The sequence below is a fragment of the Cheilinus undulatus genome, linkage group 16, assembly GCF_018320785.1.
Source record: "Cheilinus undulatus linkage group 16, ASM1832078v1, whole genome shotgun sequence".
Lineage (NCBI taxonomy): Eukaryota > Metazoa > Chordata > Actinopteri > Labriformes > Labridae > Cheilinus > Cheilinus undulatus.
Genome location: NC_054880.1, coordinates 22533786 through 22546794, shown reverse-complemented (window position 1 = coordinate 22546794; position 13009 = coordinate 22533786). Strand labels below are relative to the sequence as shown.

General features: G+C 40.4%; 2 protein-coding genes across 39 annotated transcripts in view; both read right to left on the bottom strand.

Annotated features, from left to right (window-relative positions):
• Nucleotides 1–9879, bottom strand: part of clasp2 (cytoplasmic linker associated protein 2) — an 88126-nt gene extending 78247 nt beyond the window's left edge. For all 37 annotated transcript variants that reach the window (XM_041808634.1, XM_041808644.1, XM_041808635.1 and 34 more), the window contains exon 1: nt 8949–9879. In XM_041808634.1, the coding sequence (XP_041664568.1) occupies nt 8949–9146 (198 nt within the window). In that variant the 5' untranslated portion in view covers nt 9147–9879. The remainder of the gene's footprint in view (nt 1–8948) is intronic.
• Nucleotides 9880–10245: 366 nt separating this feature from the next.
• Nucleotides 10246–13009, bottom strand: part of fbxl2 (F-box and leucine-rich repeat protein 2) — a 28844-nt gene continuing 26080 nt past the window's right edge. For both annotated transcript variants that reach the window (XM_041809700.1, XM_041809701.1), the window contains one exon: nt 10246–12315. In XM_041809700.1, coding sequence (XP_041665634.1) covers nt 12208–12315 — 108 coding nt within the window. In that variant the 3' untranslated portion in view covers nt 10246–12207. The remainder of the gene's footprint in view (nt 12316–13009) is intronic.

Here is a 13009-nt window from a genome sequence, read left to right as displayed (position 1 = left end):
AGGTCAGCATTATTGAAATCAAAATGTTGTGAAATGTCACGGTGATGCCGAGTTTCAGAATAACAGAGTGCATTCACAGCGTTGTGTCTCTTGTCTGCCGTCACTGAGACTTGGCTCAGCCATAAAAGAAAAATATGCTTGTGATATGACTCTTTGGGGGGAAGGTAGACTGGAGTTGTGTGTGGTGGAGAAGTTGAGTTTTCCACTGTGTTTCTGATTAGGATCACATCCCACACTGCGCTGTGCTCCTGGAATGCTTGCTTTGGCAGAGTTGCTGTAACACAGAACAGTCCAAAGAGAAAATCCATTAAAACACTAAACTCCCAGACTCTTCTGTCCCATTGACTGCAGTTTTTCCCTATTTTGGCCAAAGGCAGAGCAGAACCAGGTAATCACAGAAATAAATAATGGGAGGACGAGGCGATGAGGTAAAATGCACGGATGACAGCCAAATATTACCACAGAAAACAAAAATCACCTGGCAAAGAATTAGAGCCCAAGGTCATGATGACTCCCCCATACTGACCTAATTTAGGGGGAGGAGGGGAGGAAAAACAGCAGGAGAATGAAGAAACAGAAGAGCAAGAAATCAAGCGGGAAGGCCTTCCCCTCCCCCCTCCTTTACCCGGCACCCCAACAAGTGTGGCACCCACAGCCATATGGCATCTTTTCTTGGAGAGTGAAGGGGAAAGAAGCAAGAAACTGAAGGGACGAATAACTTGGCTTGAATATAAAAAAAACGGACTTGGCGTGATTGAGGTAACCCCGGTATCACCTCAAAATGGCAAAAACCACCAGGCACTCTGACAGAACAGTGACTCCAGTGTTTACCCTGCCACACACTTTGATGCATGCTTTGCACGTTTCATATCATCCGACCAGCTGAGGAATGCTGGGTAGAAAAAAAAAAAGGTAAATATTGACCTCCTCAGAATGAATGGGTCTTTGTGCCGACAGGATGGTGCGTATGATGGCTGAGCCGGCTAATTGGCATACCGTGTACAGGTATTACTCTGGATTCTGGAGAGGCTTAAAGTGAGTCTTGGACAGAAAAACAGGGTCTAAGACCGAAACAGCAACCAAAGACTCAAAGACTGAGACAAGTGCTGAAACAATCGGACCATTAGTCCATTAAGTGGATCAAGCAGAAATTAGGAAACAACTATTTTAGATGCCTATTAACTTTTAAAAAATGTATCAAACTAAAGCCCAAACATTTGTTGTTTTCAGCTTTTTAAACTGAAGAAGTATTTTATAAAAGAGATTTACTATTTTGGAGTTTACAGCCTGTTAGATTGAAAAAGTTATTTCACCTTGTCACTGAGGGGTCCCAATGCTTAATAACAATTTAACTGTGCAAAATAATAATAATTATAACAGAAATAAAATTAGTATTTATGGACCATTAAGTGCTCAGAAATCAAAAGGGTAATTGGGCTGACTACTGAAGACTATTATGTGACTTCAAGTCCCTTCTTGACCACTGTGGCCTGTTATATATCCACTTTTAATCCTTTAGCCAATGTGCAATACACAGACATGAGGAAACTGGCTTTTACACTGAATTTTGTTCATTAAAGCAAACACTTAGCATGGCTTTGTTTCATTCAATGCCAGACTAAGCTGTCGTATAGCTATTTAAGCTTCATTACATTTGAATTACAGATTATTTTTTTCTTTTGCCTACAGGAAAGATTAAGTGATGCCCAAGATAACTGAAAATGATGGCCAGAGACTAGGAGGAAATAATGGTATCTGCTTATAACAAAAGCCCAATACGGTTCTTAAATGTTTAGAAAAAATTCCTAGCAGGTAGGGTTTACAAACATGATTTATGTATTTTTTGTCTCTTTCTGGCTGTTGATGTAAAAAGCTACTCATAAAACAGAACTAAAGTGAAACAAAATCACCTTATCTACAGGCACCTGAACAAACAAAGATTTTTTCTCACACAGTCCTATTCTAGTGCTGGGCTTTAAAACATAAAGAATATGTTTCTATACTTGGGATTTTCAAAAAAGACATGAAAAATTGTTATAATGCTGCTAGTTGGTGAAGCATCGTGGCTCTCAGTGGCATCAAGCCAAAACGTAAAATCTCTAAAATCAACACTTTTCAGGGAATGAAAAAAACCCTGTATATTTTAAACTATTTAACAGTAAATGGTCACAGTCAGCATCTTTTTAACACCTTTTTTAGATTTAAAATTTGTGAAAACCCACTGACAGATATTGGCTATAAAAAAAAACATGAGAATGCCAGAGCAAAAACAGTGCCAATGAAAGTCTGTCAGCAGAGCTGTTACTGCAGTCCATAAAACAGTCCACTGTCATGATCACGATGATGTCAATTATGATGAGTTTCACTTTCAACTCCTAACCTTTTACCCTCTTTTACAGTTGTCATTCATGTCTTTCACTGACAGCTTAAAGAGGAGTTTGCAGTAGAAGAGCTGCATGTAGTACAGTTTGTATTTCACATGCAAGCTAAATTCTGCAGTCTAATGCCCGTTTCAGACTGGCAGCTTGTTTTGCTCCAGGTCTGCTGGTGTGTCTTTCATACAAGCTGCAAGTGTGCTGCGTGTTGGCCGCATCATCCTGCTGTTAAAGCCCTGTCATCCCTTTAAGTTTTACCCCAATAAGCCTCCCTCCAAGTGACTTGATTCAGTGTATAGTGGATAAATGTAAGGAGCTATTCAGAAAACACATTCTGTACAAACAAAAGGAGCTTCTCTGAAGAAATGTTAAACCAGGCTTTTACTTTGAAACACACAAATCAGAAGTGTATTTGTACTGTATTCATCTTCACTGTGACATGCTGTAATGCTGTGGAAAGTCAAGGAGCGTAATGAGTATGAAGGGTTGTCCTATTTTGTAGGGGGTCCAATCCACCCCTGCAGTTTATAACTGTTTAAATATGCTGATTCATAAATTAAATGGATAAATGTAACAAAGATTTTTGGTCTTTCCTGCAGAGCCATGATAACCGGCCTGTATTTTTAATCTATACATTCCTGAGCACACATCTTGCATAACATCTATACTAACGTGGACCACTGGACCTTACCAAACTGGCTTTACTGACAGTCTAATGCTTTAAGTCTCATAGGCTTTTTCTGAACTTGTAAAATCAGCATTTAGCTTATGCCTCAAAAATGTGGAGTAGCTTATAACACAGTCTCAAGACTACACGCTTGTTTCTCTTGGATAATCCCAGACACTGATCTCAAACCACTTCACCACTTCATGTAAATGTTTTCCAAAGTTTCAATCTTTGTTGGTTTGCTTTAATACATTTTTGTATCTCCATTTTACTGCAAATGAAGAAAGAGGAAGGCTGAACAAATAGGTAAATAAAATATAAAAAACTTAACATTATTGACTTATTTTTTCCTACAAACCTACAGTACCCAAATGCATTATTTCCTAGTCTTTCACTGAACTTTGTGCACCTGCACCTTCATTTAAATTTGCAAGAAGATAAGATGACCCTGAAATATTTTTGTTTTGATGAAAAAGTAGAGGTGTATGTCTGTTTCGGCTGTGAAGAAATCATATAAAATACTGACTGTAAGCATCAATCTGTCCATTAAATCCTCGAACTGTCTCCTTCCTCTATCAAGCATATTAAGAAAATAATTCAACAATCCCTTTAAACGGCCCTAAAGTATGTCCAATAACAACAGTCTGGTAGCTAAAATAGCCCTCCATCAGTCCAGTGAGTGTCCAGTAATCCGGCCCTGCAGCCAATAAATGCAGTATACAATATTAATGCCCTCTGTAAGCGCCTCACATAGGCATCTGTGATTTAGTGAGAGAAAAGAGTATGAAGTGAATCTGCTTGTCTACCCACTGAGAGACAAAAGAAAGAAGTAAGAAGAGGCTGCAACTGAGTCACTGTCAAAAAAAGACCCAGACAGAGACACACAAAGGAAATAGAGATGAAGGGAGACACAGACGGAAGAGATCCAGGATTTTATCCAGCCATAAAAGAGGAACCGGGGTGCAACAGTCACCTTATCGGAGCATTTTATGTATTTATGGATAGTGACTTGTGTGCTCCGGTCACCTACCCATTCCCCATTTATCAGTGCTGTTCTCAATTACACCTCTACCTCCTTCATGCTCAGCCTCTTGTCAACTCTGCATCATCCCTCCATTCCGCTCTCTCTCTGCGCTGACTCAGCATCTTTCTAACAGCTGAGTCCTCTTCCTCTTGCTCGTCAGGGAGCAAATCAGCATCACTAAAAGCCTGCTATGTGAAGGTCTCTGGGGGTCAAAACACGCCCGGTCATCACTGCCAGACAGATTTGAGCTCAGGTTACTGTACTGTGTATCACCAAGATAAAAGAACGAATGTCACGTTAGCTTTAAAGAGCTTAGGATCAAACACTCATAGGTAGATTTGTGGAGGGTAAAATATCACCTCTCAAATCAAATATGCCTGTTCATACCAGTCATTTTATAGAAGAACAGAAATGCACCAGAGGTCTGTCAAAATCCTATCACAATTCAGTGAAAACTGGAACCGCACCATTTTATACAGTGGTTACTCATCTTCCCGGCTAAACATTTGTTTTCATAGATATCCAGGAATAACTGGCTACTACAGATCCATACACCATGATAAACTATCTTTGACTATTTTTTAGAAGCTTATGCTGTTCTTGCTAAGGATGCAAAATGTAAGATTTTCTTGATATCAGATATGCAAATATTTCCAAATCAGCTTTAGCTGTTACTTTTACATAAGCATCTATTATAACAGGGAAGAACACCAAGCCTCTCCTGTACTAGAATTTTTCTAGTTTGAAAAGGATGAGCTCTTTTCCAAGAATAGGCATTTGGTAAAGAAAAAGTTAAAGTTATTTATTTATGTTTCAAGTATATTATATGCCAAATGTATTTTTAACAGTATAAAATTGTAAATGCCTTTCCAGGAGCTTAAAACCCAGAGTATTTACAAACAATCTGACAGTAAATTTAATACTTTTAATACTATTCTGAAGATCCTCTTCATACATTTTAAGGCCCTATTACATCTTAAGTTTCAAACACTTCCCATTAGCAGCAGTTATGTATGTATTTTGTGCTGATTAGAAGAAAAATGTGACTACATAGAAAAGAAAATGCTGGTAGTATTTCTTATTGAAGTATGGCAATCAAGCTTTCTCTGAGCATCTTGAGATTGCACTATGGGAAAAAGACTGGTTTTTGATACCATAAAACAGCAGGCAATGGAAGATCTGATTTTTCTTCTTCAGCGAACTACAACTTACAAGTTTTGCACTGCAGCTACAACTCAAAAGTTGAAAACTAGAGGCTGCCTCGCATCTAATGACTTTTTCTCCAATTTCAAAGTCGTAGAAAAAATTCCAAAGTTGCAGTAAAATCATAGGAGTCTTTCTAAAGTTGCAGTTGGCTCCTGTTGTTTCAGTCATTAGGTGTGAGATGGTCATAAGACTCGATCTGAGCAGTTTTGAGGCCGTCTTTCTTCAGTCTTGGTGTTACAATAATATCAAACGTCTTTAGTCTGGTCTTATCCAAACTGTTTTCCTCAGTGATGTGATCACTATCCACAACCAATGGGAACTACTGTTGTGCCTAAGCATATTAATTCACTTCATACTTTGAAACATGAATGTGAGCGTAGATCAATCTGGAGCTGCTGAAATTCTGCGCAGAATTAAAGAGATAAAAGAAGTTCTCTGCTCAGAGATTCAGTCAGATCTCTGCACCTGTGTGTTTGTGTACCTTGTCTGTCAGTTTATTCCAGGCTGACATGACAGATAAAGTAAACATTCATTGAGATTTTCAAAGTAAAAGCCTGATCAGTCTGTTGAGTTTTTAGTATCAGACAAAGATTTTACAAAGACTGTGGGTCACTAACTACAAGATAAGAATATGATTCCTTTTGACATTTCCCATCATGCATCTGGTGAAAATTCACAACTACAATTATTGAACAGAGAACAAGCTGTAGATAGAGATGGGGATCACATTTAAGTTAATGTCTCTTAAAATCAGATGTTTTGAAATCATTTAGTGGAAACAAAAGGAAAGTTAAAGAAGTAGTGAACACTTTAACATTTTTTTCAGCTGTACACTGAAGTATCCAACTGGACTATAATAAAACACATCAGTGGTAGTGTTATTTCTGACATTTGCACCAAACTGATAAAAATATGCATATTATAGTTTTTAATCAGCTTAAACGGACATCCGCTTTCAAAGATCTTTTCTGAAAAGGTGTGGTTTATGTGACGTACAAACCTACCAAGGGTGGGTTTCTACGTCACAAACTCGATATAAAAGGTAGAACATTACCGCCTCTAACTGACTTTACCATTCAGAGACCACTCCCATCCTCTCCTGCATCGGCACTGCTTCAGCTCCGAGAGCTCTGGCTTTAGTAACGCCGGTGCTGGAGCAACGGACCGAACAGGTAGTGCTCAGAACCTCCACAGTTCACCACCACACTATAGCCTGCTTCAGGGGACTCTGGAGGGGAAAAATCCTTCACCTCAAAAGATCGCTATGAGGCAGCAGTGCTGCGGGACTCTGTCTGTGCTCTCTGGCAAGGGGAGTCACTGTCTGCTTCATCTGGAAACCCCCATCCTTTTCCCCTCCCTCCTCTCAGTACCAAGCTGCTCACTTTCTGTGCATTTTTTGAATTACTGAAGTGGGAAGAGTTAGCTTTGAGCTGGAGGTCCCCTTACACTTTAAACACCGAAGCAACTTTGGATGTTACTAGAGCTGACAGCTTCCATTCGGTTGGTCGATTGTTTGGTCGAAAAGCTTTTGTCCAATCTAGAGCACCCTGGTCGGCAAGTCATGCCGCCAACTTTATAGACTTGCATTTAAGACTCTTTAAAACTTTTAAAAGCCTTCATTTTTACTAAATTGATTCACCAACTTTAATACTTCTTAAGACGACACAGACACAGCACAATTTCACTTTTGTGCAGATGACACAGTGATATACGCATAGTCACCTTCCTTAGGAAGTGCAACACATAAACTACAGGTGGGCTCTAATGTCATCCAGGGAAAACTCTGGGTTTGCCAACAAGATCAAAATGATATGCTTCTCAAGGCCTAAGTCACAAGTTCAATATAGTGTTCTGACTTTTACCTTGAACAATGGGGTGATTGAATTTGTTCAAACTTATAAATACCTTTTTGCTAGAAGAAAATCTGGCTTCTATTCAATGGAAGCGTCTTACAAAGAAACCGAGGGTGAAATTAGATTTCTTCTACTGAAACCAATGTTGTTGTCCAATTGTTGCAAAGAAGACACTTATTCAAACATTTTTGTCTGTAACTGATTATGGTGATATTATTCACATGCATGCCACATCGTTCTCTTTAAAAATGTTAGTCAGTGCACCATGCTGCCTTGCAATTTGTTTCTGGTCTAGGTTTTGGCACTCATCATCGTGTTTTGTATGAGAAAGTTGGTTTGTCTTCCTTGTACAAGAAAGGGATGGAGCACTGGTATTTCTTTCTTTTACATGAATGACCTTTTTTCTGTGTTCTCTACTGACTCCAAAAGCTGTCTTGTAGTGGAAATCTTTTTTCTCATGGATCCATCGTTTATGATCTTCCTCAAACCCACTCTGTCTTTGGCCAAATAGCTTTCAATGTTTTTACTCCGTCATCTTGGTCTGAGCTACAGGGTCATCTTAAACTTGAATGTTTTATTAGTTTAGGAGATTTTGGACCAGTGCATGCACATGCTTTCCTCCTGAAAGCTGCTGACTAGTTGATTGATGTAACCTTGCTGTATGTTCTGTTTTTTGGGGTTTTTTTTGGCAAATATTTAAAACTTATCATGCTGCTGTCTTGATCAGGCCTCTCTTGTCAGATTTTTTTGCATCTCAATGGAAAAATTCATTGCACCTTTAATATGTTTTGGTGGTCTGTGCAGTATTTGTTTAAATTCAGAGTTTGGGGGATACTATGAAGAAATCCAGTTTTGTATAAGTCTCCCATGCGTCAATTTACGTTTGATACTTAATAGCAGATTGGTGCGAAGCATTTTCTAAGAAAAATGGGGTATTTCAGAAGACTGTTTGGGAGTCAACTTTCCTCACACATTAAATAAGCATTTTTAGACTGTTTCGACTGCTTATCTGGAGATACTCTGGCAAAATCTCACATTCCCTTGCTTCTGAGATATGGCAAAGGGTGCAGACGGGGCTACCATACACAGAGAGAGAGAGAGAGAGAGAGGAGCAGTTGAAAGAAGAAACAGAACATGAAAATGGAGAATGAGAGAATAAGAGGTAGTGTGTGTTTCTGGACAGAAAGAGAGAAAGATAGTGGGAGTAGAAAAGAAAGAGAGAAAGATGGATGAAGGGAAAGCATACAGTAGGTCATAACAATGAGTCCTCTAACCCCTCCCCCATCCCATCCAAGGCTCAAGTAGTCTACAGTCATGCTGACAATGGTCCCTTTAACATAGGCACAGTTTCAGTCAAAACAGTACAAACTCTATAAACTAGCTATGAGAGGACTATGCCCTGGATATGTCCTACTACATAAGATTAATTTTAACGTCATCCTCCTATGAATCAGGAAATACTAGAAGATTGTGAGATGAAGACAAATGCCTCAGCTGTTAAGGTTTGATAAGAAGATAAATTATTTAAAGTTAAAATGTTGTAATTCTTGCCATTGCTGAGGTCGGGAGAGTTTATCGGCTTTCAGTTTGTTGAACTTCTTAATGAGCTGATGTCAGCTCGTCTGAAATGCCTTTTCTCTGTTTAAGTTCTCACACTGAATCCAGCCTCTTGGCAAATAACACTCAATTTCCATTACTCCCATCTCTTCTGGCTCACAAGTAAACTGGTGGAAAATAATTCATGAACAGGCCGAAAGAGTGACTGCTGCAGTGACACTGCGATACCCTCAAACCTCAAACGATGACTGGCTAATATCTCTCACCTTGAAATTGCTGGAGTTCACCCATCCCGTTAGCTCGTCTACAGTCTTATCTAGCCGGGGTTTGTCCTGCTCCACGTCCGGGGAGCGCTGCGGGTCGCTCAGGTAGTCAATAAGGTCCTGACCCACCTGCAACCTGCGGGTAACGTCTTTCTGCAGCACCTGCTGGTAAAAATAGTCCATGTTGTCATGTTCCTCCATTGGGCACTCAGTGCCGTGTGGCCAGCCACTGAAGCCAGCCAAAGACAGGAGACCGTGGTGGGTAGGAGGGAGTCAGAAAAAGATTTTAACTGTCGACCCGCAGAGGGGTAGAGAGACTGTGAGGATTGGACTGCGTCTAACTGATGTTTGATCAACATACAATCCTCTGTATAAAATCGAGATCAATTTAACACACAAATCATCTGTCAGAATTGAAGCTCAACTTTATAACGTTATGACAAAGCCGCAACTCACTAGCTTGTTTACATGTAAACGTTAGCTCTGAATATTAACTTAAAACTTAGAGAAAGTTCTGGAAACATATAATTATATAGGCGCCAGGTGGGTTTCTTCAATATATCCGCAACAAAACAGGCTAGCAACTCTGGTTGGCTATCTGTTATGCTAACAAAAACAGCAAATGGCTAGTTAGCACAACGGTCTAAACACCGATAGACATCAGCTAGCTCAGCTAGCTAATGTTAGTTTTCCGCAGGCCTGACGCCTGGCTCCACTCCGCTTTTCTATTCCATGACCACAGGATGGAAAGTCCGCTCAGTTCTCGGCTGTCGACTCATCCAGCACAAAAGTTGCACCAAACTTCCAGTACAAGGGCTCAGCTCCAGTCCCGCGGTAACTGGTTTTCTTTAATCCAGGAATAATCGCCGCTGCCGCTAAAGCAGTTAAGAGGCGCTGAAAGCTTGCGCTCTGCCGGGGACTGCAGTTTACCAGGGGGCGCAACCGATCAACGATCAGGCCGATGGGTCTTCAGGCACCGCACAGCTAGCCAGCATAATGCCTGATGAAAAATGTCGGCCATTTAAGTGTAATATGGTCCTCACATGTGTTTAAATAAGAATTCAGATAAACCAGTATTTCGTGTCATTACATTTTCCTGGTAACTTCTTATCACAACCGTCTTGTTCTCATTAACGGTCATAAATCAAACCCAGCGCTGTCGATGTGGGTGTGTCTGCTGTCCCGCGGCTCTTGGGCGACATCTAGCGGTGTAGCTGCAGTATTTCTGTGGCTGAGTTTGCCGCAGTTTACTCTAGACTATAAATACAGGCAGACAAAATCCCACACTACAGAGACAAAGCACATTTACTATTAGTCACTTTTATTTATTCATTTGTTTATTTTTTGTTCATTTATTTCTTTATTTTCTTAAACATAAAATTGTTAAAACAGCTGTCAAAGAGAGGGCATTAGTATCACAGCCAGTCAAGTCAGCTATGTTTATGAGTCCATCTGAGTCTCTCATTGTCTCTCTCTGCTCTCCTTGTTTCAGTCCTATCCATAGTCCTGCCAGTCTCCCCAGTCTTTGAGCACTTATTGAAACATGCCGTTGTTTTGGCGTATTATCTCTGAATGGTGGTATATCATACCCTACCTTCTGTTGCTCTGCTAATCATCTTGATGTGAAGGACTGTCTAAATAGAGCAGAAAAAACTCTTGGTTTTCATGTTTTCACTGCATATTGGGTTAATGTAACATTTTTTTCTGATTAAAACAATAAAAAAAATTCCATGCCTTTTCCAAATCATGTTTTATGATTCCTTATGAGCTTCTTAGGCATTAAGCAAATTGAGTATACAGAGCACAGAAAATTCATGTCCTACACTGTGAACAAAATGCTGATTACACAAAGCTACACCAAATTTCAAATACATCAATTCACATGATTGTCATAAACTTGAGGTACATTTGCTTACAATGTGATAACTATTCTCTCACTTTAAAGGAAAATGTAATTTCATTTGCAGCAAAGTTGCACCTTTAGCCCTGATTGATGTCCAAATACACACAGTCAAATTGAAATAAGTTATGCCACAGTCCAGTTATAGAGTGGGTAAACCACAGTTGAATCAGCGTCACTAAACTTGCTCTAAACAGTAGGGAGACTGGAGGTCTACTTGTGTAAACAAGTTTGTCTGTAGTGCTAAGCTAATCCAGGATGTAAACAAATGCTTAAGTCGTCAAGTAGGAGCTAGTGCACAGGGCTACTGACAGGATTGGATCAGGGCCTACAAGCCAACATAACCATCAATACACACAAGAGGCCTCTCATCCCAGTAGCACACAAAGCCCACATAACGCTTTTAGACACTGAGGGTCTGAATCATAGGTCCAACAGTTTCTTCTTTTTCTTTTAAAAAAGAATGACACAGGCATGGACATTTACAGTAAGTACTGAAAAGAAAGAAAATAAAACAATTTCTGTTGGCCTACTCCAATTTTGAGTCCCCATAACTGTGATTCTTTTTTTCCCCCATTGCAAAACATTCTCTGTATGAACGAAATTGAAATCTCAACAAAAAGTTTCTCAGATGCACAAATTTGTCACGTGTCCTGTTCTATATTTCCTCTCTTCTTCCTGACTCTTCTGTGCAGGAGAGTTGAGCTGGCTGTGCCAAAGCGTCTGTTTTTATCTGTCTGATCTGTTTTTATCAGCACTCCTCTACCTCCATGCTTGGTGTTTATTGGTCAAAGCAGAATGAATCACAGGATGGTCACATAGAGGTGTCATGTGATTGGTTGAGATGAGCAAACTCTTGTCCAAGATGACAATATCGTCATTTTTTTTTTTAGTTTGAACATGATGCATTGTAGTTCCACTGTTCAGACCCCTCCCCTTCACTTCCAGCTGTCCAGGTGCAGTCCTCTCCGCCCACAGGTGGGGAGTCAGGGGTGTGTGGAGCAGAATGGCGTGGAGAACCTGTGTTTGTCTTTACAGCGAGGAAGAGAGAATGAGACCAAAGAGGAAAAGAGGGAGTCTATCCATCCATCTTCTTTCCTTCCACCCCTCCACGCCCAAACCCCAGGGACGGCTGCAATGCTGATCAGTGAGCGAGAGGAGAGAGGAGAGGAGGGGCGGGTTCAGCTGATCAGGGATCAGTGGCCATCAGTCTATATATTGATCAGTGATCAGGAGCAGTGAGTGGGTCCAGCCCCTCCTCTCCCCTTCACCTAACCCAGTCCCCCACCCCAAACCCTATAACAGCCCCAATCAGAGCAGCAGGACCTGTAGACAGAGGTGGCCCCCCCTGGCCCTCCACTGTCAGAGGATGATGCAGCAGCGGCACAGACGCTGGCCACCTCCATGTACAGAGGGAGGGGGTGTCACAGGCGCAAAGTAGGCGTGGACCTTGATCTCTGGAAGGTGGGCCTGTGTGAGAGAGAAGTGTGTTAATACAAGAATATACAGTAAACAGTTTAAACACAGTAGCAAATATTTGAGGGACTTTCTTCAGTCTATAGTAAAACACCTTAGTACTTATAGAAATAGCTTGACTTTTAGAAAGTACACAAACTCCAAGTTCTTATTAAGAGTCAGAGTCAAAGTTATCACATAAATAAAAGACTTTACATAGCAGTTGGTTAGCTTAGTTTAGCATAAATAACTCCAATTGTCATTAATTTTAGGGAACCATCCTGTCAAGCGTATGGAACTTTGGGCTTTACAATTCTAAGATGCTAAAAAGGGAGATTTATCACAATCTAACACGTTTATCATTTGACAGCCTGAATACAATTACATTCATATCACTGATTAAAAATAAAGACACAAGAGGTAAAGCTTTCCCTGTGTTTTCTTTTTAATCTAATGGCCATGTTTGTTCCAGGCAGTGAGTGATATCACAACTTTGTGGCCAACCCATTCCTTTTTTTGGAACCATTCTAAGTCTTCATGGCTGCATGGTGGTACAGGTTCCTGGTTCACTTCCAGTGCAGAGCTTGCATGTTCTCCCTGTGCATGTGCGGGATCTCTCTGCTTCCTCCAACTACCAAAGACATGCTCATTAGGTTAATCGATGACCCTAAATTGGCAATAAGTGTAAAAGTGTCTGGTTGTTTATCTC